General features: G+C 34.6%; 1 protein-coding gene across 11 annotated transcripts in view; it reads left to right on the top strand.

The window, feature by feature from the left end:
- Nucleotides 1-25,012, top strand: part of PTPN13 (protein tyrosine phosphatase non-receptor type 13) — a 245,364-nt gene that overhangs the window by 148,476 nt on the left and 71,876 nt on the right. For 7 of the 11 annotated variants that reach the window (XM_037021141.2, XM_037021144.2, XM_037021143.2 and 4 more), the window contains 10 exons: nt 295-369; nt 490-664; nt 2,121-2,274; nt 2,535-2,673; nt 3,376-3,528; nt 6,298-6,480; nt 9,167-9,329; nt 13,642-14,059; nt 14,201-14,298; nt 15,834-15,890. In XM_037021141.2, the coding sequence (XP_036877036.2) occupies nt 295-369; nt 490-664; nt 2,121-2,274; nt 2,535-2,673; nt 3,376-3,528; nt 6,298-6,480; nt 9,167-9,329; nt 13,642-14,059; nt 14,201-14,298; nt 15,834-15,890 (1,615 nt within the window). The remainder of the gene's footprint in view (nt 1-294; nt 370-489; nt 665-2,120; nt 2,275-2,534; nt 2,674-3,375; nt 3,529-6,297; nt 6,481-9,166; nt 9,330-13,641; nt 14,060-14,200; nt 14,299-15,833; nt 15,891-25,012) is intronic. The other 4 variants (XM_073237332.1, XM_073237331.1, XM_037021145.2 and 1 more) reach the window with 2 other exon arrangements.

Here is a 25,012-nt window from a genome sequence, read left to right as displayed (position 1 = left end):
GGCCAAAAAATGAAAAGTTTGTAAAATGGTATAAAGCAAGCCTTTAAATTTGACATCACTGGTAAAAACAAAGCTGAAGGAAAACTTTTGTTCATTTAGTTTAAGGCGCGTTCCATTCCTATTCTTGGTATTCCACTTCAGCTCTTTATTAAAGATTCTACATTTGTTTCAGATCACCTAGTTCTAATGTGATGGCTTTACATGAAGTTTTTTAATTATTATTACACTGTTTTCCTCTCAAGGAAAGTCTAGAATAAGTATTAAAAATTAATGATTCTGCTTTGTGATTTGCAGAACTTCTTTGGCCCTGAGTTTGTGAAAATGACAGTCGAACCATTTATATCTTTGGATTTGCCACGATCTATCCTTGTAAGTAATAATAAAACCAATTTGCGTCACTCTTAGAAAATAATTTCAGCATGATTTTTTTTAAAAGACAGTTAAAATTCTTAATTGTTTATAGATGCCATTCATTTTTTTCAATTGTAGGCCAAGAAAGGGAAGAATGAGGATCAACGAAGAAAAGTAAACATAATGCTTCTGAGTGGGCAGAGACTGGAACTGACTTGTGATACCAAAACTATATGTAAAGATGTATTTGATATGGTTGTGGCCCATATTGGCTTAGTGGAACATCATTTGTTTGCTTTATCAACCCTTAAAGGTATCAAAACATTTTAAATTCAGGGTAGTATGGAGACTTGGCACCAAGTTGACTTCCTATACCTGGTATTCACAACATTGTTTTGGGAAATACTAACTACACGAACATGTCAGCATTGAGAAGTAGGAGTTAGGAACTCCCTTCCTTCTCCTAACTAGGAACCTAGCTGTGCCTTTTTGGATCTTCTGCATATGACCACGAAGGTTTTTCTTGGACTTTGTCTATGTAAAAAAAGATCTTAATTGTTCTATTTTGGGGACCGTTAAATATGTCGGTTCCCTACATATGTACTGTAGAATTTATCATGCTGTTATGAATTTGAATATATAACAGGACCCTATTTCTGAATCTTCTCACCAACTTCTTTAACCTACTATCCAAGGAACATACAGTGTCTTTTTTAAGTGTTATCAGTTGATGACTGAAAATAAGTCATTTTGCATATTTTTCAAGTATTACATTCACTAACCCCTGACACACACAACCACAGTGGGCTCAGCTTCAGTAGAAGCTACTCCTGTTTATCAATTAGAATTGCCATAGCAATAAGAAGCCCTTTGGAGTTTGGCTTTAATAAATCTTTCTTTAATAAATCATTATATTTATAAATTACTCTTCAGTATTTCAGATTCCTGCCTAACTTAGTTTAGACAACAAAGTACTATAAATTGGGATTGAAGGATCAAATCATCCTGAAACCCTATAAGATCAAGATCATCTTATTTGTCATAAAAGAAATATTTTCTTCAACTTAGTTTATTGAATTCTTTCTTCTAAAGACTAATAATTCATTCTGCAGAATCATCCAATAAATATTCAATGAGTGCATAATTATATTCTGTCACTTTACTAATTATAGTTTTAGACTAGTAATACAACCTATATGAACATAATTATTCAGAATTTCTATTTATAATATGCCTAATTTCTTGAACATTGGAAAAGTTGGATCTCACTGAACAATTTTTATTTGGAAAGAGTCAATAGTTAACTGCTGATATTAAAAAATAAAAATAAAACGATGACTTCTTCCGCAGAATAAATAATAGCTAATATTTTTAGAATATTACCATGTGCCATATGCTTTAACAACTGTTTTACATCCATATGTCATTTGATCCCTACAATAACCCTGTAAAGCAGGAATTAGCCCTATCCTGATATAAAAGGCAAGAAAATTGATGTGTAGAAAGGTTAAATAATTTCTCCAGTCTCACACACTTAGTAGCTAATGTGACCAGGAGTTTGGTCCATATCTGTCTGTCTTCAGAGACCTCATTCTTAAGACTGTCATATTGCCTCCCATCCATGTACAGTGCCTCTGAGTTCCTGCCATGCTTCTTAACCATCTTGTTTTATTCTCATGTGAAATGTCTGTGCAAGTATGATAAAAAAATGAAGAAATCAATAAAACCTTAAATTATTTTAACTCAGTTGTTTTCTCATTCTGTTTTAGATAATGAATATTTCTTTGTTGATCCTGATTTAAAATTAACCAAAGTGGCCCCAGAAGGATGGAAAGAAGAACCAAAGAAAAAGAGCAAAACCACTGTTAATTTTACTTTGTTTTTCCGAATTAAATTTTTCACAGAAGATATTAGTCTCATACAGTGAGTTCACAAGTTTCTGTTTTTCTCTTTTTGGCTCCTAGTCTCTTGACCCTTTAGCTTACTGACACTGAATTATTTGATTCTGATCAATGATAATTGTATCATAAGAGAGACATTTCCTTCAACTTACTTTATTAAATTCTTGTGCCTTAAAAGCTTAGTAATAAACCATCTTGGAAACTAAATTTATATGCAAATAATAAAAATCATTGTAAGATTCAAGATAAAAAGCCTAGATGTTTGTGTGTTTATTTTGCTAGACATACTCTGACCTGTCATCAGTATTATCTTCAGCTGCGGAAAGATATCTTGGAGGAGAGGATGCACTGTGATGATGAGACTTCTTTATTGCTTGCATCCTTGGCCCTCCAGGCTGAGTATGGAGATTATCAACCAGAGGTAGAGTTTATTTCCTTCTCCAGGGTCACTTTTACATTGGTGTTCTTATGCTCAGCATTGTTAAAGACTAAACATGGTTCAGAGGATTTGCTGTTTAGATCTGGAGAGATTTGAGGATACTGGTGCCTCAAAATCACCAAGTTCCCTATGTATAGTATGGGGTTTCTTTCTTTCTTTCTTTCTTTTTCTGTTTAAAATTATCCTGTTTCAGAGTTTTGGAATATCTGACACTAAACCCTTCCTTCTTCCTATTTCTAATAAATAGTAGTCATAAGAGTTACCAGCCAAATCTGGATGAAAGGGGTCTTCTGCCTTCCACATGGATCCATGCAGTGATGGGCTGAGAACCTAGCAGAGCTCACTGTATGGAAAACAGATGTTCAAGGCCTTATGTACCTGAATATAAGTGGACCTAAGAGGAAGCAAGGGCCAAGAGACTATGGCACTCAAGCAGCAGCCTTCACAACACCAACCCTAACTAGTGACATTTCACCCTTGTCAGTCTCTCCTTAAGCTTACCAATCAGTTCATTCATTCTACTTCACTGAATAAACGAGAAAAGAATAATGCATTTCCTCTAAAACTTTCTTCTCAGAAAGAAGTATAAATAGAAATATCTTATCTCTTGGTTGTGACAAGAGCTTTAAGGTAAGAGGAACAGGGCAAACAGAATTGCTTACAAAAAAACATTCTCTATTTTAGGTTCATGGTGTGTCTTATTTTAGACTGGAGCATTATTTGCCTCCCGGAGTGATGGAGAAACTTGATTTATCCTACATTAAAGAAGAGTTACCCAAATTGCATAACACTTATGTGGGAGCTTCTGAAAAAGACACAGAGTTGGAATTTTTAAAGGTAAGTGTGCAAGGTTACAAATGATAGACTTTGTATCTTTTCTAAAGCAAACAAGAAGTATTGGAGGACATCTAAAAATTCAGGTGGCAATAACTAATGCTATGCATTATTTCATGTCATTATTCCAAAAACCATGGTATTTTAATTCTCATTTTTTAAAACTGTGGCTCAAAAAGAAGTACAGTGTTCCCAAAGTCAATGGCTGGTATGTGAGGCAAAACAATTATTTTAATCCATATTTATCTGGCTATGGAGTCTGTGCTTTTATCCTGTTCCATATTCTCATTATCAAGATACATTAAAAAGAAAAAAACAATTGAATTTTGTGACTGGTTGTAAGAGGTAAGAAGTTCGTAATGATTCTAGAATTGTTTTTTCTTAAAAAACTTAAAATTCAGGCACATCTTCTAAAAGCAGTCTTTCCATTAATGTCAACTAATTCACAGATGGGAAAAAGGTCAGAGAAATTGGCTTGTGGTTCTAGTTCTGCCACCAGCTTCCTATGAGACCTCAGATAAATAGTACATTTATGATCAGGAAAGAAAGTGCTATGTAAATTTCCAATGTAAATAACAAATACGAGATAGTATTCTATTGAAAAAAGAAACTTTTAGAATACTCTCCTGTTTTAGCTCTCTAGGATGTAATAGTATGCCTTCCATTTGCTTCTCCATATCGAAAGGAGCCAACTTTCCCAGCCCTACAAATATCTACGAAGGAGTTTCATTCAGACACCACCTTTAATCTAGGATTCATGGTAAGAAAGGCAAGGTGGTTTGTTTTGTTCAAATTGAGTCAGCATTTAAAGGCATTAAATTATATACTTTTGTTTTTCCTCAATTCTTAACATTTTTTTACGTTGGAAGTAAATACCAAGTTATATTACATTTTTATTAATGAAGGCATAGGGCAGCTTGGCACAATGGAATGAATCTGCATTCATATTTGCAGGCAGACAGTCTTACATTCGAATTCTTGTTTCAATCAACCGGCTAGGTGAACTTGGACAATGAACTTAACCTTTTTGAGCTTCTGTTTCTTCCTAAGAAGCATATTTAATGCATAGTAGGTTGCCCTACTCCTAATAATATATCCCATTACTCCTTTTCTCTTTAACTTTAGCACCTTTCTTCTAACCTAAGAAGTTTTTTTAATCCTAATAATACACCCTTCTAGGGTTACACTTCTGCTGTATATCAAATTGCCTTTGAAAAACTTTTACATCTTTCTGCAATCTGCTTTACTGAAATATAATTAACATAATGTTCACCATTTTTAAGTGTTCAATTCAGTGAGTTTTGAAAAATATATACAGTTGAGCAACTACCTCGACTATCACGACAAAGAACAAGGGTTAGCAAACTGTGGCCTGCCAATTTTGTTGATAAGATTTTATTAGACCTTGTCCATGCTCATTTGTTTCCAATGAATAAATTGGAATAAATAAATTCCATAAATTTGATATCTTCTTTCACTCTACAACAGCAGAGTTAAGTAGTTACAGCAAAGATCACACGATCCACAAAGCCTAAGATATACACTATCTGGCCCTTGAAAGGAAAAGTTTGCCAAGCCCTGATACAACACATTTCTGACACCAGAAAGTTCCCTCAATCCCTTTGCAGTAAATCCCCTCCCCTAATCTTATGCCCCTGGCAACTACGGATCTTCCTATCACCACAGATTTTTCTTTCCTAGAATTTAATATAAAGACTCATATATTATGTCATCTTCCATGTCTGGCTCTTTTCTCTTGGAATAATACTTTTGAGATTATTGTATGGTATGGTGTAGATCAGTAGTTTTTTTCTTTTTTATGGCTAAGTAGTTTTGTTTTGATATACAATACACATATATACAATGATTAATTTTTTCATTAATTGATGGACATAAAGATGCTATAAATACCCAAACACACATTATTATGTGAACATACCATTTTATTTCTGTCCAGTAAATGCCTAGCAGTAGGGTTGCTGGGATCTATGGTAAGTGATTATTTAACTTTATAAGAACTTCCAAATGGTTCCAAAGTGGTTGTATAGTTTTATAGTAATGCCAGTAATGTATGAGGTTTCCAGTTGTTCTACATCCTTAGCAACACTTGGTTATGTTCAGTCTTCTTTCACTTCAGTTGTTGAAATGGATAAGCAGTGGTATATCATTGTGGTTTGAAGTTGTATTTCCCCAATTTCTATTTATGTTGAACATTTTTTCATGTTTACTTGCAATTCATATATAGTCTTTGTTCAAGTGTTCAATAAAATCTTTTGCCTATTTTTTCACCTGTTTATGTATATCCTTACTGTTGAGAAGTACATGTTCTTTTTATATTCTGGATACAATTCCTTTATCAGGTATATATTTTTATGTATATTTATCCTTCAGTCTGTGACTTTCCTTTCCATTTTTTTTACCATTGACTCTTGAAGACCAAAAGTTTCTAATATTAATGAATTTTCAGTTTACCAATTTTTTTTCTTCTCTGGTTCATGCTATTTATATGCCATCTAAGAAATCTTTGTCTAACCTGCAGTCACAAAAATTTTCTGAACTTTATAGTTTTGGCTCCTATATTTAGGTCTATATTTTATACATTGAGTGAACTAAGCCTTGAGATTCATTTTCTTAACATGTTAATGCCAATTGTTGTAGCAACATTTGTTGTAAAGACCATCTTTTCCATATTAAACTACTTTGGTACAACCTCTATATCTTATGTCACCTTTTACCAAGGTGCATTGTGTGGTTTTTGTGTTATTCCAACAGGTCTGCCAAAGACTAACAGAATATGGAGTTCATTTTCACCGGGTACACCCTGAGAAAAAGTCACAAACGGGAATATTGCTTGGAGTCTGTTCTAAAGGTGTCCTTGTGTTTGAGGTTCACAATGGAGTTCGCACATTGGTCCTTCGCTTTCCGTGGAGGGAAACTAAGAAGATTTCTTTTTCTGTATGTCCATTTTAACCCCTTTTGATTATATTTTAATATAGATGTTGTGAATTTCAGATATAACCTAATAATTGACTTTCCTTAGGTAAACTTTAGATTCTACCATTCAGAAGGGCTAATATGTCTAGATACTTTTTAACTTTTCTTAGTTGTAGGAAGTATTATTGAGGTTTTATTTGTGTTCGGTTTTCTCAGGAGGTAATGTTTAAATAATATTATACATTCCAAGCTAGTTAAATGCTCAATTAACTTTAGTTAAATTGCAACCAAGTTGACTTTTCTGTTAATTCAGAACTTATTCTAGGGTACTAACTTCTCACATGGAGAGACTCCTCTGAAGTATTTAAGACAGATAATAATCTTAACTCCAGTCAACTTTGTCTCACTCAATAACAGGTCTGTGACAGCAGCTATATTTGAATCTCAGTTATCCAGAGATTTACTGGATTTTATGAACTAGTCCCAGGACTTTCTGCAGTTTTAAATTTTAGCATATACTTTCTATGAAGATAAAGTTAGAAAAATTATTCTTAGAAAATCATGTTTATAAAAGAGTTAGATATAAACACATATTTTGATTTTGGACATAGTTGGAATATCTGAACATTGAAATGAATTGGCAAACTCTAGAGGTGAATCAAAAATATGTTCGGGTATTTGGTTTCCTGATGGTATTCAGGAACTACTGACATCTTTAGTTCCTATTCAGGCTGATATATGGTCTCACCAGAACAACGTTTATAAGGATATCAACATCAGTGTTCCATCTGACTCTGAAGTATCTCCAATCTAAAGATCTTTGAAATCAATTCTAGACCTGATTGGGGTTGGTTGGTTTCCTATAAAACCTAAAAGAACCACTAAGATTATCAGAGAATAGTGTGTACTATCAAAAAAATCGAGACCAGCCTCATCTTTCCAAGATTATCAAGACCAGTAAATTACCTGGGTTTAATTTACCTTCACCAGTGGAAATGCTGGCCAAGCAAGTATGTGGAGGAAACCTTACATTAACTAAAGACATCTAAGTTGAAACAGTTTTGAAGAAGCAACAAATCAAATAATCATCCAGCATTCAGCTCTCTGTCATTTGCCAATCTATAACACAGCCCTGCCAAATATAGAACTAGCAATGCTTGGCTGATTTTTAAAAATCTCCAGTAATAGAGAATAGACCACATTCCCATACAAACTATTTCTGTGTTTAACAGAACTTGTTTACCCTGAAGTTCTTTTTTGACCTTTTTTTTTTAACCCTCCTTTTTTCTTCCACGGACCTCTGGAGAGATGGAAAAGTCACCCTTCACCCTTCTCATCTCTCACGGCTGGTTTCTCTTTGGCACATTTCTTATCCATTCCATGAGTTAACACTTAGAGAAAATCAAGTATTTTTATAATTTGTTTCAAACCTGCACATCTTTACAATTTTGGAATTCAACATCCTTGGTAATTATTTGACAGTGGTATGTTTGTTTTGGGGAAAAATGCCCCAATTTGAAGTGTTACTAATAGTCAAGATACTACTTTGGGGCTGCTATATCTTTAACTCATCTCTAATACTTGTGATTTTCTTTCTTAACAAGAGAACAGGGTCCCAGATATTTCATTGACATCAATAGCCAGATAGAATTTAATAAACTTATTTTGTTTCTATTGCACTGATTACATATTTTTATAGCTAGATTCTATTTATGGCAAGTGGTATTGATTTTCTATTTACAGTTGTGATACAAAATTTAAGTGAATTCATGTAAGTAAGCAAAGTCAATTATAAATTTATAAATAAATAAGACCAGAAATTATGAAGATGGCACCTGCATGAGTAAATCTTCTGTTGTATTTTTTGTGAGCTCATCAAATTTGACTTTTCTGTGCTCACTTCCACATTTGCAGTAAAGACAAGGGACGTGAAGTAGAGGGAAAATTTTGCACAATTCAGGAAGGCAAGAGATAGAGTAAATCTAAGTAGACTTAAGCAATTCTCCAAAGACATTAGTCTCAGATCCCTGGCATGTTGAAGGTATCTTTTGCAGTATACAGATCACCTGAAAGTCTCACCATATAATTTCCAATATTTCAAAATGCCGTCTTGCACAAGAGCCATTCATTTCTCAAGAAATATCAGAGAGATAAAACTGATTTGTGAGTCTGCTTTCCCTGAATTTGGCAAGAATCACTATCTCTAAATATTGATGTATTTCATCTCTTAGCCCAGCAGTTATGTTATCCAGTGCTTCTCCATTCCCACATTTTCTTTTAACTTCCCACAACTTTCATCTCAGCCTTCATGCCACCAAAATTCTTCTTGACTGAATCACAGCTCTTATATATTAATAAGTCAATTTTTGTTGAACTTCATTTTCTTTACCCAAGGAAGTAGAACATACATTCCTTGTAATTTCTTTTTCCAACAGTTTTTGTGTTTGTAAACATTGCAGTAAACTCAAAATATGGGTAGTCTTATTAAAGGAATCTGTGTTTCCCATGCTGTTAGCTAGTATACAGTCTGCTTTAGGATACAATTTCTGAAAACAGAGTTATATTTTTGTGTATATTAGATATAGGTCAAGGAATACTCGTACCTAATGTGAAATAAAAATAATATTAATCATTGTTTACAGAATTTGGTCATGTAATAGTGATAGGAAAGCATCCTAATTATTAATATCCCTGATTAATATTGTAGAAAAAGAAAATCACATTGCAGAATACATCAGATGGAATAAAGCATGCCTTCCAAACAGACAACAGTAAGATATGTCAGTACCTGCTGCACCTCTGCTCTTCCCAGCATAAGTTCCAGCTACAGATGAGAGCAAGACAGAGCAACCAAGACGCCCATGATATTGGTAAGGAGAAGCACACTGTGTCAGAAGACCAGGGTAGTGCATGTTTTTGCCACAAATTCTAAAAGCTTCCATGTTCAGGATGAAAACTGCAAGGTATATAGATGTTAAATTACTAAGTGAGGTCTATAAATGTTTCATAAATGAAGCCAAGATTACAATTTCATGTTCATTTTGAAAACAGCTCCCCAGGGCAGTCAGGGAGTACTACTGAAATGTCTATTTTGTGCTTTTCATTAGACTGGGTGATGTAAATATTATAAAAGTTTGGGTCGTATTCTCTACCCATAGTACACTTACACACTATTGGGGAAGGTAAGACCATACATGAAACAGTAATATATAATGGAGGGTCAAGGTTTTGATGACATTGTATTGTACAGATTCTGTGATCTACACTATAAGAGGAGAGGGACATTAGAGGCTAGAGTACTTGAGTGGTGGCACTTGCATCAGAATTTGAAGGACAAATATAATAGGTTGAAAATAAATGGAAGGGCTTTTCAGATGATGGAAGGAACATGGGAAACAAGCAGAGGGTGGCAGCAAGTATGCACCCAAAACAGAGAAGTTACACTTACATGTCTGTTACATACATAACAGATTTTCTGGTGAGGATCAGGGAGATGTCCCACCTGTTAGTTTTACTTGGGTGCCTCCCTAATCTGAGACTGGAATGAATAACCACAGTACTCAGTATTAATGGTCAGGAGTTCCTCTCAAAAAGGAACCAGCAGAAAAAAACTAATGCAGCTCTGAAAAAAATATCTCAATCAGAACTGAAAATCTAAAGCTTACTCTGCAAGACCATATGTAGAAATTAAAGTTATATAAAATCTAGTTCTGCATAGCAGCTCTTGTAGACTTCAGTGAAATACCCTGAAAATTTTGATTAATGAAATAGCACTGATGACCTGGTGCAGCACAGCCTTAATGAATTCTTTATTCAAACTTTCTCACATCCTGAAATCTTACAGAAAATATATTCCCTGTAGGATCAGACTTGGGGTGATGGCATCCTGTAAGTAGATGTTTCTTACCTTTCAGAATCAAGATGGTAGGGGCTGTATGCTTATTAAAAATGAAGATTCCAGGAACCTACCTGAAACTTGGTGAATCACAGTCTTTGGACATTGGGTCCCTGGAATCTGCATTTTAACATGCTTTCCTCAATAATGATTTTTATGCATGATAAAATATGATAACTATTCCTGTAGTATAATCTCATTATTCCTTTTCTTCCCTGCTTTGCTTTGATTAAAAAATTGTATGCTCTAACATTTTCAAACTATAGTGAAATGTCAGAGTTTGAGTTTTCAGTAGGGATACTAATATTCTACTCGATACAAACCAGAATTGAAAATTTGAAAGTTACATCATTTATAGATGTGGTGTAGTATGCTGTAGTGAAAAGAGTCAGAAGTGAAAGCTATGAAGCCAGCCTTTTATCTTCAATATTTCCTATACTGAAGAACTATACAGTATAGTAGTTAAGAGCATGAACTATGGAGTCAGCCCACCAGTGTTCAAAAGTCACTCTATTACTTGCAAGCTCTGAAACCTTGGACAGGCTACTTAAACTCTCTGCATCAGTTTCCCACCAGTAAACTGGTTATCATAATGATAATACCTACATCATAGGGTTGTGAAGATGAAGTGAATTCATACATGTAGAGCACATTCAGAGTGCCTGGCACAGAGTAAGTATTGAATAAAAATTATTTTTATCATCATCACCATCATCAACATTGTTTTAACACTACCACCAATAACAGCAGCAGTGTGACTTTAAGAAAATAACTGACTTTTCGGGTCTCATTTTCTCCATCCGTGAAGCAGGACTGTGCTGGATACCTCACAGGCTTCCCCTGGGAACACAGCAAATCTGTATCCTTGAACTCATGTAGAAGCACTCTAAGATGGTATTATCGACGTCTTTTCCCAGATTTTGTTTACCCTTCAAAGGAATTTGCTGTTTAGAATCAGATTAGTTACTACTAGCCTGCTTGACTATCTGTACTAGATAAGTGAAAATAAGTAGGAGGTTGATGGGCTATCAAGTATATGTTACTTCTTCAGCATCATAGAATGTTGATGCTAGAAAGAAGCTTAGAGACCATTAAGTCCAAAATGTTACTGATGAGGAAACAGGTTCAGAGAAGAAATTGTCTCACCTAACCTCATAGTTATAGGTCAGATAAGGCTGAAACCCTGATCTCTTAATTCTTAATCTAGTACTTTTTTTCTGTTAAATGAGTTTCAAAAAGACTAATTTGCATGAAATTAAATTATTACAATTGTATTATTAAGATTAATCATTTATTGAGAATTTTCCAGCTTATAAGATAACATGCTAGATGCTGTGGAATAACAAAAATAAATGTAGTTCCTCTCTTCAGAAGAGCATGTAATTAAATTGACAATATAAGGAAATACAAAATACAAATAGTGAGTGTAGAAATAGCAAGACGTTTGAGTTAAAATTTGAAACATTGCTATTAGCTGTAGACTCATTATAATGTCCTTTTCCACCCTGGTGGTCCATGTTGAGTTCATTCCACGTGAAAGGCAGTAGGACAGACCAAATAAATGAATGGTTTATAATTCCAACAAGTGAATATATGCAATATTTTAAGTCCTAGTCAGGAGTAGGCTATCAATGGATTTAAATAGCCTAATCCTTGATATGCTTATAAAACAGATAACCACAACTGAACTGGCTATTTCTGCCAAAGTTTGGTCTACATTTTTCTTAAGGATATAAAGTCTTCTCCTGCTAACTAAATCTGTGTAAGACTCAGTTTTGTTTTTTTTTATTAAAGTCTGCTCTCCAAGTAAAAGAAAATAGGAATAATGTTTTCTGCTCTAATGAAAACACTGTTTTAAGCTTAAGCTTATTCTTGGGATTTTTAAACCAAAATCTTTTTTTAATTAACATATTTTAACTTGATGTCCACTTCTACTTAAGAACAAGAATGTTGAATTTTCCTGGAGATATGTTTATTTAAACTTCATACTGATGCATGAATATTAAAAACCAATGTTTTCCTGTTTGTTTTCACTTTAGATGAAATACTGATTATTAATCTTCCTAGAAGATATATGAAATAGATTCTAGAGATCTGAGTCAGCAACATTTGGCATTTTCTTATTGAAAGGAAGTTTTCATAGCTGTTTTACATAGCAGTCAGGCTATGTTCCTTACAGAGTGCAACACAGGATTGGTATTTTCCATCGGAACACCAAACAGGGTACCTTGTGCTGTGGATTACTAATGCATGAATAACTAAATCATTTGAACTTATGTACTCCTGGTCCTTATTTACATGAAAGAATTTTGGTGCTAAATTTCTGTAATGCAGTGCTTTTGTTAATAGCCTCAAATGTTCAGATACTACATGACATTGGTTGTCACAAAATATAATAGCCAAGTACTTGTTATAAAATATATCTAACTGTAGCCTTTGGAAGAAGCCTGGATATATATTTAGGAATGAAAGGTACTTAAGCATAAAGAGAACCCTAGCATCTTAATCATGTTCTTCAGTGGAAACCAAAAAAAGGAGAGATGATAAGTAATATTTGGTTCTCCCGCAGCTCCTTCACTTCACTTAAATCATGAAAATTCATCAAAGTGGGAAGGTGGGATTGGCATAGTAATGAAAAACAAATAATTTGCCAAAAAGTTTTTGATAACAGTTTTGAGATGATTCACATGCCATACAATTCACCCACTGAAAGAGTACAATTCAGTGGTTTTTAGTATATTCACAGCATTGTGAGACCATCACCACCATCTGCCATAAGCTTTTAAAAATATAGTCAACAACTTTTTCTGTGGGCAGAACTCTACTCTGCACAGCTTTCTTTTTAGGCGTCGTCTCACCATATTGACCTATCCAGGTTTCATGTCTCCCTCTCCCCATCCTTGGTTTGTTGGTATTTTAGCGGAGACACCACTAGGGTTGAAAGTTTCTCTGTCATTTTCATTTCTAATTGAAATCCATAATTGAGAATTGGGGTCAGCAAGCCTAAAGCCCAAACAGTATTAGATCCAAGAGAGTCATTAAATGAAGTAGGAAATGCTGACCAGGCGCTGGCTGTGAGAAAGATACAAGGATGGAGAGATGGTATGAAAACCAGGATCCTCCAACCTCCTGTTTAAAATCTTTGATTGCCACACTTTCAAAGCTGCCTGCCTATGCTGGCAATCAAAATGATTAACAGCTTTGCTGTATTTTTATTTATTAAATTGCTCTTCTCATAAAGGTACTGCAGTGTTTGTATTGTGTAAAGCAATCCTATTTCCTTGTAGAGAGAGCTTCGTTTAGGAGCCTGAATCTCCAAGTGGAGTCCATTAGAGGATTTAATATGGGACGAGCAATCAGCACTGGCAGTCTGGCCAGCAGCACCCTGAACAAACTTGCCATGCGACCTCTGTCCATTCAAGCTGAGATTCTGAAGAGGCTATCCTGCTCAGAGCTCTCGCTTTACCAGCCATTGCAAAACAGTGCAAAAGAGAAGAGTGACAAAGCTTCATGGGAGGAAAAACCTAGAGGGATGAGTAAATCGTATCATGATCTCAGTCAGGCCTCTCTCTATCCTCATCGGAAAAATCTCATTGTTGACATGGAATCCCCACCACAAACCATGACGGAGTTGGTAGGAAAATCACTTCACCAGGTGGCAAGATCTGATACAGAATCTTTGGCAGGATTCACAAAACTTAATAAGTAAGAACATAATTAACTAATCCAAACTAGATATTTATCAATTCTACATTTCATACATTTGTTTTTGTTACGTTTTATTATCTTCACCATATTTTTTTTTCATTGACACTTCCCCCTCCTACCTTCCTTTTCTCTCTTTAGTTCAAAGTCTGTTGCAAGTTTAAATAGAAGTCCTGAAAGGAGGAAACATGAATCAGACTCCTCATCCTTTGAAGACCCTGGTCAAGCATATGTTGTAGGTCAGCATAAACAAGCTTATCTTCTTTCTCCCATACCTTATGCTCATAGGGATATGAACAAGATAATACTAATCACCAAGAAATTATTTTTGGTCCTAGTTGTCAAAATGGCTTGTGAACATAATTTTAGGCTACTTAAAATGCACCAAGTCATATCAAAACTTGACTTAACAAGTGATTGCTTCAAAACACAGACCATTATTTAGCTTTTACTTGGTTGCAATTAAAAACCATGGCAATTTACAGAACCCAGTCTGGTACATGGCTTTGGATAGCCTTCCTTTGGATTTTTCTTTCAAGCTGTTCAGAGTGGACTCCATTGATGCTATATTTTATTTTATAAAGAAAGGCTTATTTAGGGTATTTTCAGCTTAGTATGATGAAATTTTTTCTAAAAACATAATTTTATGAAATGTGCTATGGTTATAGGTAGAAATTCTTAATTGATTTAAGTGTTTTCACATCCTCCCAGCTAACTGGTGCCTATTAATTCTTTAAGTATAGAAGTTATGTGTATTTACAGACACATACTACCTTATAAGATAAATAGTTCAGGTTTCCTGTTGTTTTATGTATCTTAAAAAGGAAATGCACTGGAATCAGTCTTTCAAAAGAATAGATATTGAAGCAGAAGTCTGAACAGCTACTCAAAATAGGAAACAGGTGGGGAGACAAGGAAAATGAGGATACCCTCTTATTTAGCCCTAATTACACACAGCTGAAAAGTATTTTCTCATCTGTAGTTGGATTGGGGAATATGTGGAATACATTAGGTCAAAAGAGAACTCTATAATTGATAAATATGGAAAGTAAGACTACACTGTTAATGTAGGCTTCCATAGCTTTCAGACATTATATATCATCAATTAAATTCAATTGATTAAACACCTTTAAACAGATAAAAGGCAAGGTTTCATCCAGTAGGTGATCCTGTGTGTTAAAAATACCCAAAGAAATACTGATCAATCTTTTAGAAAAGATTTTTCAAAGTATATTTATTCACATATATTGGGATCTCTCATAGATTGTAAGCTATTTTCATTAGGAAGGCTTTGATCTAATAAAAATCCATCACAGAGTAGTAGAGTACTAAATATTTCATAGAAAAACACAGATAAAATAAAGTTCCCCCATGGAAGAAAATTTATTTTCTGCATTTGTTTTTTTATTATTATTCATTAAATATTTATGTAATGAACATTCTTACTGAATATTGAATGTTCCTTTAACATTTGAACAAATGCTTTTAAAATTCATTTGTTTCATCACTTCATATTTGACATATCAAAATGTCATCACAGAAATAATACATTTATGTTTAAATTCATTCTGCAAAATGAGTTCATTTGCTTAACTTGCACATTAAAAATAGTAAATAAACCCATTCTGGGAAGACATAGTTTTCTGACTGTATATAAAATAAAATGTTGCTACCTTAATGTTTTATTGATTTTTGACTTTCTCAGAAGAAATTACTTCTCTCTCTAGTATCTGACCATTTTATAAACTGTCTAATAATTTAATTTATACCACAGGAATGACTTTGCATAGTTCTGGAAATTCTTCATCCCAAGTACCCTTAAAAGAAAATGGTAGGTGTACAAAATGTTTTTCCCTCATTTCCATCATGTATTTTCTTTTGTCCTTTATGAGATAGTCTTGGACCTAATAATGAAGAGGCTTCAATCCCATGCGAAAGATTTTAGGCCATGCATTGGAGTCAAACAGAGTTGTATTTGTCAGCATCATGGTAATGTGATGGACCTGAAATTTACTCTGATGTTGATGATCTAGGGAAAGAACAAACTAGAAATAAGGACACTAATTGGGAAGCTAAGATAGTAGTTCAGGTGGGAGATCATTTGGATTCCAAAGAGTTTTAACTGAAGCTGTTGCTTTAAATAGATGCTTGAGCTGAATCTTGAAATAAACGGAGGATTTATTCAGGCAGAATGGTTGTGGATAAGCAGTGCAGACTAAGGGTGTAGTGTGAGCAGAGACCTGAAGGCATGTGAGAAGATAACAGATTCTGGAAATTGTAAGAATCTCTGTATGGAGTCATAGGGTGGGCAGAGTAAAGCTCAAGAGCTAAACAGAGACTAGCTTTGAATCTTATCCCAAATATTATGGGAAGAATCTGAAGACTTTATGTTGAGATTTATAATTTAGGAATCTAAGAAGAAACAAAGTTGTAGGAAGAAACTTTGTGTAGTAACTTGAGTCAGTGGATTCAAAATCTTTAGAATTTGGGTCACAAAATACTTTTGTTTGCACTATCTCATTAGATTGCTGTGACAACTTTCATGGGTAGAAAGAATGTTTTATAAATATGTATATACTACTTTGCTCCAAAAATGTTTCAGTCTTGCCCTTAAACTCTTAAAGTTGAAATAATCAGAAGTTTGTATTATGTACAAGTATGCTATAACATGCAAATATGCTAATCAAGTGTTAATATATATTTAAATTTGATGAAGCTTTAAGTTCTAATTTTCCTGAGACCCAAGGCAAAAATGAAGCCATAATAGTAGAATTGAACCATATGAAAATGATGTTTTGTAAGTCAAAACTGTCGTATACCAGAGTGCTGTTTTGTGTAATAGAAATACACATACCAACTCTTAGAGAGGAAAATTTTTCTTGAAAGTAAAATTGTGTTAGAAAGTACAAATACAACATTTTAAATACTGCTAGCAAATGAATTTTTTAATTTCATTTTTTTTAATGTACCCTAAAAAAATCTAAGAGCATATCATTAAAGAAAAAGTTAATAGACTTTTGGTTGGGCCTAAATTACTAAAAGCCTGTTACTAGCTTTATAATGATCAAATGTCCTACATGGGCTGAATTTAGATATCTCTGTACCCAAAATACCTCAGTTGTTAACATGTTCATGATGGGAATAATTATTGACTAATAGTTATTGAGTGCTTACTGTGTGCCAAACACTATTCTAAGCACTCATTTGTCTCTCATTTAATACCCACAGCAATCTTATGAGGCAAGTACTAATGATACTTACTTTTCTTAAGTGAGAAACCAAAGACAAGAGAAGTTGAGTTATGCAGAAGGCCATGTTGCTGAGAAATGCTGAAGCCATGACTTGAATATAGGAAGTCTTTTTCCAGAGCCCATACCCTAATCAACTCTTTAGACTGTCTCCTAGCATAATTAGGCCTACTTATTTACTTATTCCTTTATACTGTTTCTTCCAGCTAAACTTTTGAAAGAAGCTGGATAATGATCTATTCAAGGATGAGAACCTGAAATGTATTTTAACCTAGGTTCTGATGGAAAGATGAATTTACATTAGATACCAAATGAGCAACATGTACAGAATAGTTTGTTTAAACCTTTAGAAACCATTATCTTCCTACCTGCCCCCTACAGAGGAAAGTGGCCACCTTCTGACAAAGGTGTGCTCCAGTTGAATTGCAGATGATTCTGTTTTCTCAAAATTCTCTTTTAATCTGCCCAAGTAACCCTGAATCAGCACTATGTTGAGAATTGAGTTTTTTACATTTTGGAGCATGGTAAAAATGCTTTGCCAAATAAAGTAGCTGATGATACAAAAAGTTAAGTTACTTGCCCATGAGTCAATATAGGTCTTCTTACCCTGATTTCAGTATTTTCAGTTTCAATATTTCTCTTGCTGGTTGAGATTATTATAGGACAATTAGAAATGGCATCAGTTAATATTGAATTGTTTGACCTTTTACAACTTTTAGAGACTCTTGTGAAACTTGAAAGAAAAGATAAAGGGAAAAAGGTCAGACTCTTCTAATTTCATGAAACAAAGATATGGAAAAGATTCCAATCCTTTGATTATGATTTTAAAGGGGAAAAAAGGTTGCTTAACCTTTCAAAAAGAACAAAAACAAAAAAAATGTAGAATTAAAGCAAGACTAGTTTTCACTTTTTCTTATTTTACTATAATTCAGGATTACTACACAATTAGAAAGTAACTTTTAGCTAGATCTGTCACGTTTATGACCAAACCACAAAAATGGGTTCAAACAACAGACTCTTTAACAAAAACAAAATGCAAAAAAAAAAAAAAAAACTCGTGTAAAATAGGTTAATCTGGTGCAAAGTAACTTGGTACAGATACTGAAATAAATTTTTCCTCAATATTAAAATAGTTTTTTGTATTTGTGAGCAATCTTAATTCCAAGTAAAAAATGTTGTACAAGCAAAAATAAGATTTTAAAACATACTTTAGTTAGATGTAAAGGACCGATTTAATTTTAAATGCTAGTTTTTTCCACTTAAGGTTTAATTAGGACACATACAAAACTGAAGATTATTATAAAAGTCCAAAATGCTTACAAAGGAGTCAGCATGAGATGTGGGTATTAATCAGATGCAAAAGATGAGTCAGCTAAGTTGAAGATTGAAAGGAATGTGAAAGTTTATCCAAGCCAAACCTTTCATTCTATAGATGAGTTAAATGAGTCCCAGAGGTGTTATGTGGCTCCAGTTCACTCAGGTAATTAGTGTTGGCACAGAAATAAAACACTGAAGTACTGTTATGATCCACTTTACCTACTGCTAGAGTAGTTCGTGTATTAGGTAATATAACAACGAAAAATAACTCTGTTTTTATACCAATATGAAATTACTGACCTTCATCACCAGGACTTGAAATGGATCTTTCCCTAAAGTGAACAATGGATGTGGCAAGAGCTCCTCTGCCTATAGTCCCATTCCCCTAGAATCAGTGGCATAAAGCTGGCTGACATTTGACAAGAGTCTGTATCTATAACCAAGAAAATAGTTTATCTTACAAAACAAATTATTGACTCAAATTGATCATATGGCTTTGGCCCTATCATAAATATGGTCTTACTAGGAAATTCAGTTAGTTTGCTCTAGATAGATCTATCATTATATACAATTCTCTAGTTGGAGACTGTATGTCCACATGATCCTTATGAAAGTTGAGAAAGGCAGCATTGAAACAACAATCTCTAATGCAGAAAGGGTATATATTTAACTTCTAAATTATGTATTTCTCAATTATTCTTAAGATATTTTCCAAGTAAACATAATTGGGAACAACACCAGCATATCTTATGTAGAGAAATTTCAGGTTGAAACTCTTTTTCACTTTTAAATACTTACAGAATTTGCTGTGGTCATAAAGTGTATTAATGGAAAAAGAAAATAATTTTAATGATTTAAAAATGTGTATCTTTTAAAAAATATGTGCTCCCTGAATCCTAATACTTGCTTCCATATGGTAATTAAAATAACTGAGAAATGTGTCAGTACGTGAAATATCTAGCTGCTTCACTGTCAGAAACTCATTTATTCTTTTCAGTCCCCATTGAATTCTAGAAATAGCTTTATGTTTACTTGGGTTTTCATGTACTGTATACACTCAGATACTTCCTCCTCTCCCTTTTTTTTAAAGCAATGGAAAACTGGGTTGAATATGTGAATAGAATAACAAACATAAATAGAAATTTGACACGTGCAAAGTATTATCTAATAGCATGTAGCTGCACACCAACATCCTTCCTTCCTTTTGTCCTCACATTAGTAAGTCACTTTATATCAGGGGGCAGAGAGAACATCCCTCTACTGAAGAGTGGGTTAACAAAGCTTCCCTTCCCAAAAGAGTACTCAACTCCACCCTACTCAAATCTTGTACTCTAACCAAATTGATCTATGACATATCCCCAGAACTATTTCTACCTTCTTTCCATCTCAGCTTTTGCTGATGCCCTACTTGTTGATGTATAAACATCTCCATAATTCACTTATTAAAATCCTACCCTATTTCCTTGAGTCTTCTTTATTTCTGGTAAGAAGAAGACTCTCCTATCTTATAGGTCTGACTCATACCTTCATTAATGCAACTGCTTCACTGACAGTCTTAACAGCATTCTATTTATCAGTCAGGCTAGATCTTTGCTCTTCCAGCCTTATTTGAATCAGCTCACATTTACTATGCCAGCAGCTTTCAATTATTTTATCTCATTTTATTTTCCCGAGTAACCTAGTGACTTTAATAGGAAAGTTATTTAGTAAACATTTGAAGGAACAAAGAATAATTGAATGAATGAATGTTCAAATCACACTAGTGAATCCTTGAATATAGAGAGCCTAATCAGTTGCTTCTAATTAAGGAAATAAAGATCTAAATATATTGTGTGTATGTGTATTCCAATAATGTTTACCTAGGAAATATCTTAACGCACATTTATTAACCAAAGAGGTAGTATAAGTAACAACTATTGTTAATACATAAGTTGGAAATGAAAATCAAATGGCATTTTTATTCTTTGAATCAATACCTTTGACCTCTAGCAGATACTCCTTACGAACATTAAGAATACCAATCAGTTTTATAATCAAAGACAAAAATACTCTGTATAAAGCAAATGGACTTTGACTTCATAGTGGTAACACAAGTTTACGTTATTAATGTAAAAAAAGTTTACACTTAATGACCTTACTCCTTTATTTGTTTTGTATTTGGTTTATATTTTATATTTGGAGGCAGCTAAAAATTAGAATTAACTGTCTATTTTAGGGTAAAAGTATCTTGTATGCACAGGTGATAATATTAAGCTAGGCATTTACTAATTCATGAACTGGATGCATGTATATGTGTGTGTATATGGGACCTTACTAATCATAAGGCTCTTCCTATCATTACCCAGTGATTTTTTTTAGAATCTCATTTTTAAAAATTAATTAATTAGAAATACGGTATTCTACTATTCTTATTGATTATGACTAAGTTTATAACTGAGTTTTGGTCAAAAAGAAACCACAGGGACCTGTATACTATGGGGATCTAGCAAACTTGCACTAATATGTGGTGGTTAAGGGACAAGGTTAATTGCTCCTGAGAGCAAATTATGTTCTTGCTTTCTGAAATTAAAGGAGTATATTTCTAGAATGTCAAGTATCAAATATTATTCAAGCATGTTCTGTGCCAAAGTTACCACTTATTTTATAACATAGTAATACAGTTCTTAATACAGGGGTCATCATATCTTGGCTGATAATCTCTAATTTTCACAAAGCTTCAGTATGCTCAACTGAACTATGTAGAGATGAATTTGAAGATTTAGTTTACAAAAATATCTATGTGTTGAACTCATTTACCACCACTATTACCACCTCACACACAGGCCAGTGTGACTGTCATAATTGACATTATAAAGTGTATTAATTTGATAAAGCTGCCATAACAAGGTCCACATATTGGGTGGCTTAAAAGACAGAAATTTACTTTCTCAAAGTTCTAGAAGCTAGATGTCTGAGATAAACGTGTTGGCAGCATTGGTATCTTCTGAGACCTCTAACCTTAGCTTGTAGGTAACAGTCTTCTCCCTCTGTCTTCACATGCTCTTCCCTCTGTGCACACACAAGCACACGTCTGTATCTAATTCCCTTTGATAAGGATACCAATATAAAGACCTCCTTTTAGGTTTTTTTTTTAGTGTCATTAATAAACAATTACATGAGTAACATTGTGGTTACTATGTTCTCCCCATTATCAGTATCAAGTCCCCACTACATACCCCATTACAGTCACTGTCCATCAGGGTAGTAAGATGCTATAGAGTCACTACTTGTCTTCTCTGTGCTACACTGCCTTCTCCATGCCCACCCCCCACTACATTATGTGTGCTAATCATAATGCCCCTTATTCCCCTTCTCCTCCTTGCCCAACCACCCCCCCACTCCAGTCCCTTTCCCTTTGGTAACCATTAGTCCATTCTTTGGTTCTGTGAGTCTGCTGCTGTTTTGTTCCTTCAGTTTTGGCTTTGTTCTTATGCTCCACAGATTTTTAGCTTATTTTTAAAAACCTATCTCCAAATATGGTTAAATTTTGAGGTATGGGAATTAGGGCTTGAACATATAAATTTGCAGTGTAGGGGATGAAAGGAAATAATTCAGCACATAAGAAGAGAGTGTGTGTTTATGTATGCATGTGCAAATGCTTGAATTAGAATTACTAAACAAATGACCTAATTTTACTAACATGACAATTAAGTGACATTGGTTTAATTTATGAGGCATTTGTGAATGATCAGGCTACTTAAAAAAAAAACCCTCAAAGATATAAGAAAAAGTAAATTGTACTTCTGATACTAACATTCACTCAATTTAACTAGCATTTATCAAGTACTGATTTAAGGTGTTTTGCTGGCAGTGATACTAGCTGAAATGTTCAGCAAGTCACAAACTGTTGTTATTCCTCACCTGCAAAACAATGATTAAAAATCTCTACCAAGAGAGGGAATTAAAGATGGCGGCATGAGAGGTGAGACAGAGGCCTCCTCCCAGAACCACATATAATACAAAAATATGGTTAATATAACTAATCTGGAAAGAACAACAGGAAAGAAGGCTGCGCCAGACTGCATGCACCTGGAGAAAAGAACATACCTCACAGAACAGGGTAATGTACAAAAACCATGAACCAACGGGACACAAGCCCTTCCCCCACCCCAGCTCACCAGTGGGAGGAAGAGAAAAAGAGGGGGGTGGTGGCATGGAGGTCTGGGACTGCTGAACAACCAGCCTCGGAGATCTGCTCTGGGAGCATGAACTTACATTGCATGGTGCTCTAGAGATTAGTGGGGTTGGAAAGCTAATACAGGTGCAATACCTGGAGAGACTAAGATTCCAGCTACTTGTGGAAAAAAGGGATTCACATCCTACTGCTCTGGGAGAAAAAAAAGGTGGGCAGTCTGAAAGACTTCTAACAGTGAGAGGGCTGCTAAAGGAGGAAGAATTGCACAGAGCTTGCGGCTCAGAAGAAAGGACAGGGCGCACTCTGCCCAGCAGGTTGGGAACTTACAGGAACTTCAGTAGCTCCATTCCCCTGGCTGGCTGCGTAGCTCCAAGGCCCCCACCATGATATGGAGCCTGCTGTCTCTTCATTCCAGCCAGCTAGCACTAGCTCATAAACCGACAGCCCCTGCCCTGGCATCAGGAAAGCCAGAGGGAGGCCCCACCTATGGCAGCTACACATGCAAAGCATAGAGGCTTACACCTGTGTGCTTGGTCCACCAGTTCTGGCAGTGGAGATAGGCACAGCAGTGTGGAAGCAGGAAATAACTCTTTCCTCCCCCCAAGCACCAGCACCACTCCCCTGCAACTCCCAACCACCATTACTCCAGGGGCTAAGTATAAGTAATTAATAAGAAGACAAAGTCACTGAACAACACATATAGAACAGTTGGACCTAACAGACATCTACAGAACACTCCACCCAAAAGCAGCAGGATACACATTCTTCTCAAGTGCATATGGCACATTTTCAAGAATAGATCATATACTAGGCTACAAAAAGAGCCTCAGTAAATTCAAAAAGTTTGAAATTGTGCCAACCAGCTTCTCATACCACAAATGTATGAAACTAGAAATGCAAAGAAAATGAAGAAGCCCACAAACACATGGAGGCTTCACAACGTGCTCCTAAATAACCAATGGATCAATAACCAAATAAAGACAGAGATCAAACAATTTATGGAGACAAATGATGATAATTCAATGCTGCAAAAATTGTGGGATGCAGCCAAGGCTGTGCTACAAGAAAAGTATATTGCACTATAGGCCTACTTCAGGAAAGAAGAACAATTCCATATAAAGAGTCTAAACTCACAATTAATGAAACTAGAAAAAGAAGAACAAATGAGGCCCAAAGTCAGTAGAAGGAGGGACATAATAAAGATTAGAGGAGAAATAAAATCGACAATAAAACAATAAAAAGAATCAATGAAAGTAAGAGCTGGTTCTTCAAGAAAATAAACAAAATAGATAAACCCTTAGCCAGAGTTATCAAGAAAAAAAGAGAGTCTACATACATAAACAGAATCAGAAATGAGACAGCAAAAATCACTATGGACACCACAGATATACAAAGAATTATTAGAGAATAATATGAAAAATTATATGCTAACAAATGGATAACCTAGAAGAAACGGACAACTTTCTAGAAAAATACAACCTTCCAAGGCTCACCAAGAAGAAACAGAAAATCTGAACAGACCAATTAAGAGCAATGATATTGAACTGGAAATCAAAAAGCTAACTAAGAACAAAACGCCTGGACCAGATGGCTTCACCACTGAATTTTATCAAACATTTAGTGAAGACCTAATACCTACCCATCCTTCTTAAAGTGTTCCAAGAGTAGAAGAAGAGGGAATACTTCCAAAGTCATTCTATGAGGCCAGCATCACTCTAATACCAAAACCAGGCAAAGACACCCCAAAAAAAGAAAATTACAAGACTAATATCCCTGATGAACATAGATGCAAAAATACTCAACAAAATATTAGCAAATCAAATTCAAAATACATCAAAAAGATCATCCATCATGATCAAGTAGATTTATTCCAGGGATGCAAGGATGGTACAGTATTTGAAAAACCATCAACATCATCCACCACATCAACAAAAAGGACAAAAACCTCATGATCATCTCCATAGATGCTGAAAAAGCATTTGACAAAATTCAACATCTATTCAGACAAAACCTCTAAACAAAATGGGTATAGAGGGCAAGTACCTCAACATAATAAAGGCCATATATGACAAACCCACAGCCAACATCATATGTAACAGCGAAAAGCTGAAAGCTTTTCCTTTAAGATCATGAACAAGACAAGGATGCCCACTCTCCCCACTTTTATTCAACACACTGGAGGTCCTAGCCACGGCAATCAAACAACACAAAGAA

The sequence above is a fragment of the Manis javanica genome, chromosome 5, assembly GCF_040802235.1.
Source record: "Manis javanica isolate MJ-LG chromosome 5, MJ_LKY, whole genome shotgun sequence".
Taxonomy (NCBI): domain Eukaryota; kingdom Metazoa; phylum Chordata; class Mammalia; order Pholidota; family Manidae; genus Manis; species Manis javanica.
Note: the sequence above shows the minus strand (reverse complement) of the source record. Positions and strands in the feature narration are given on the sequence as shown.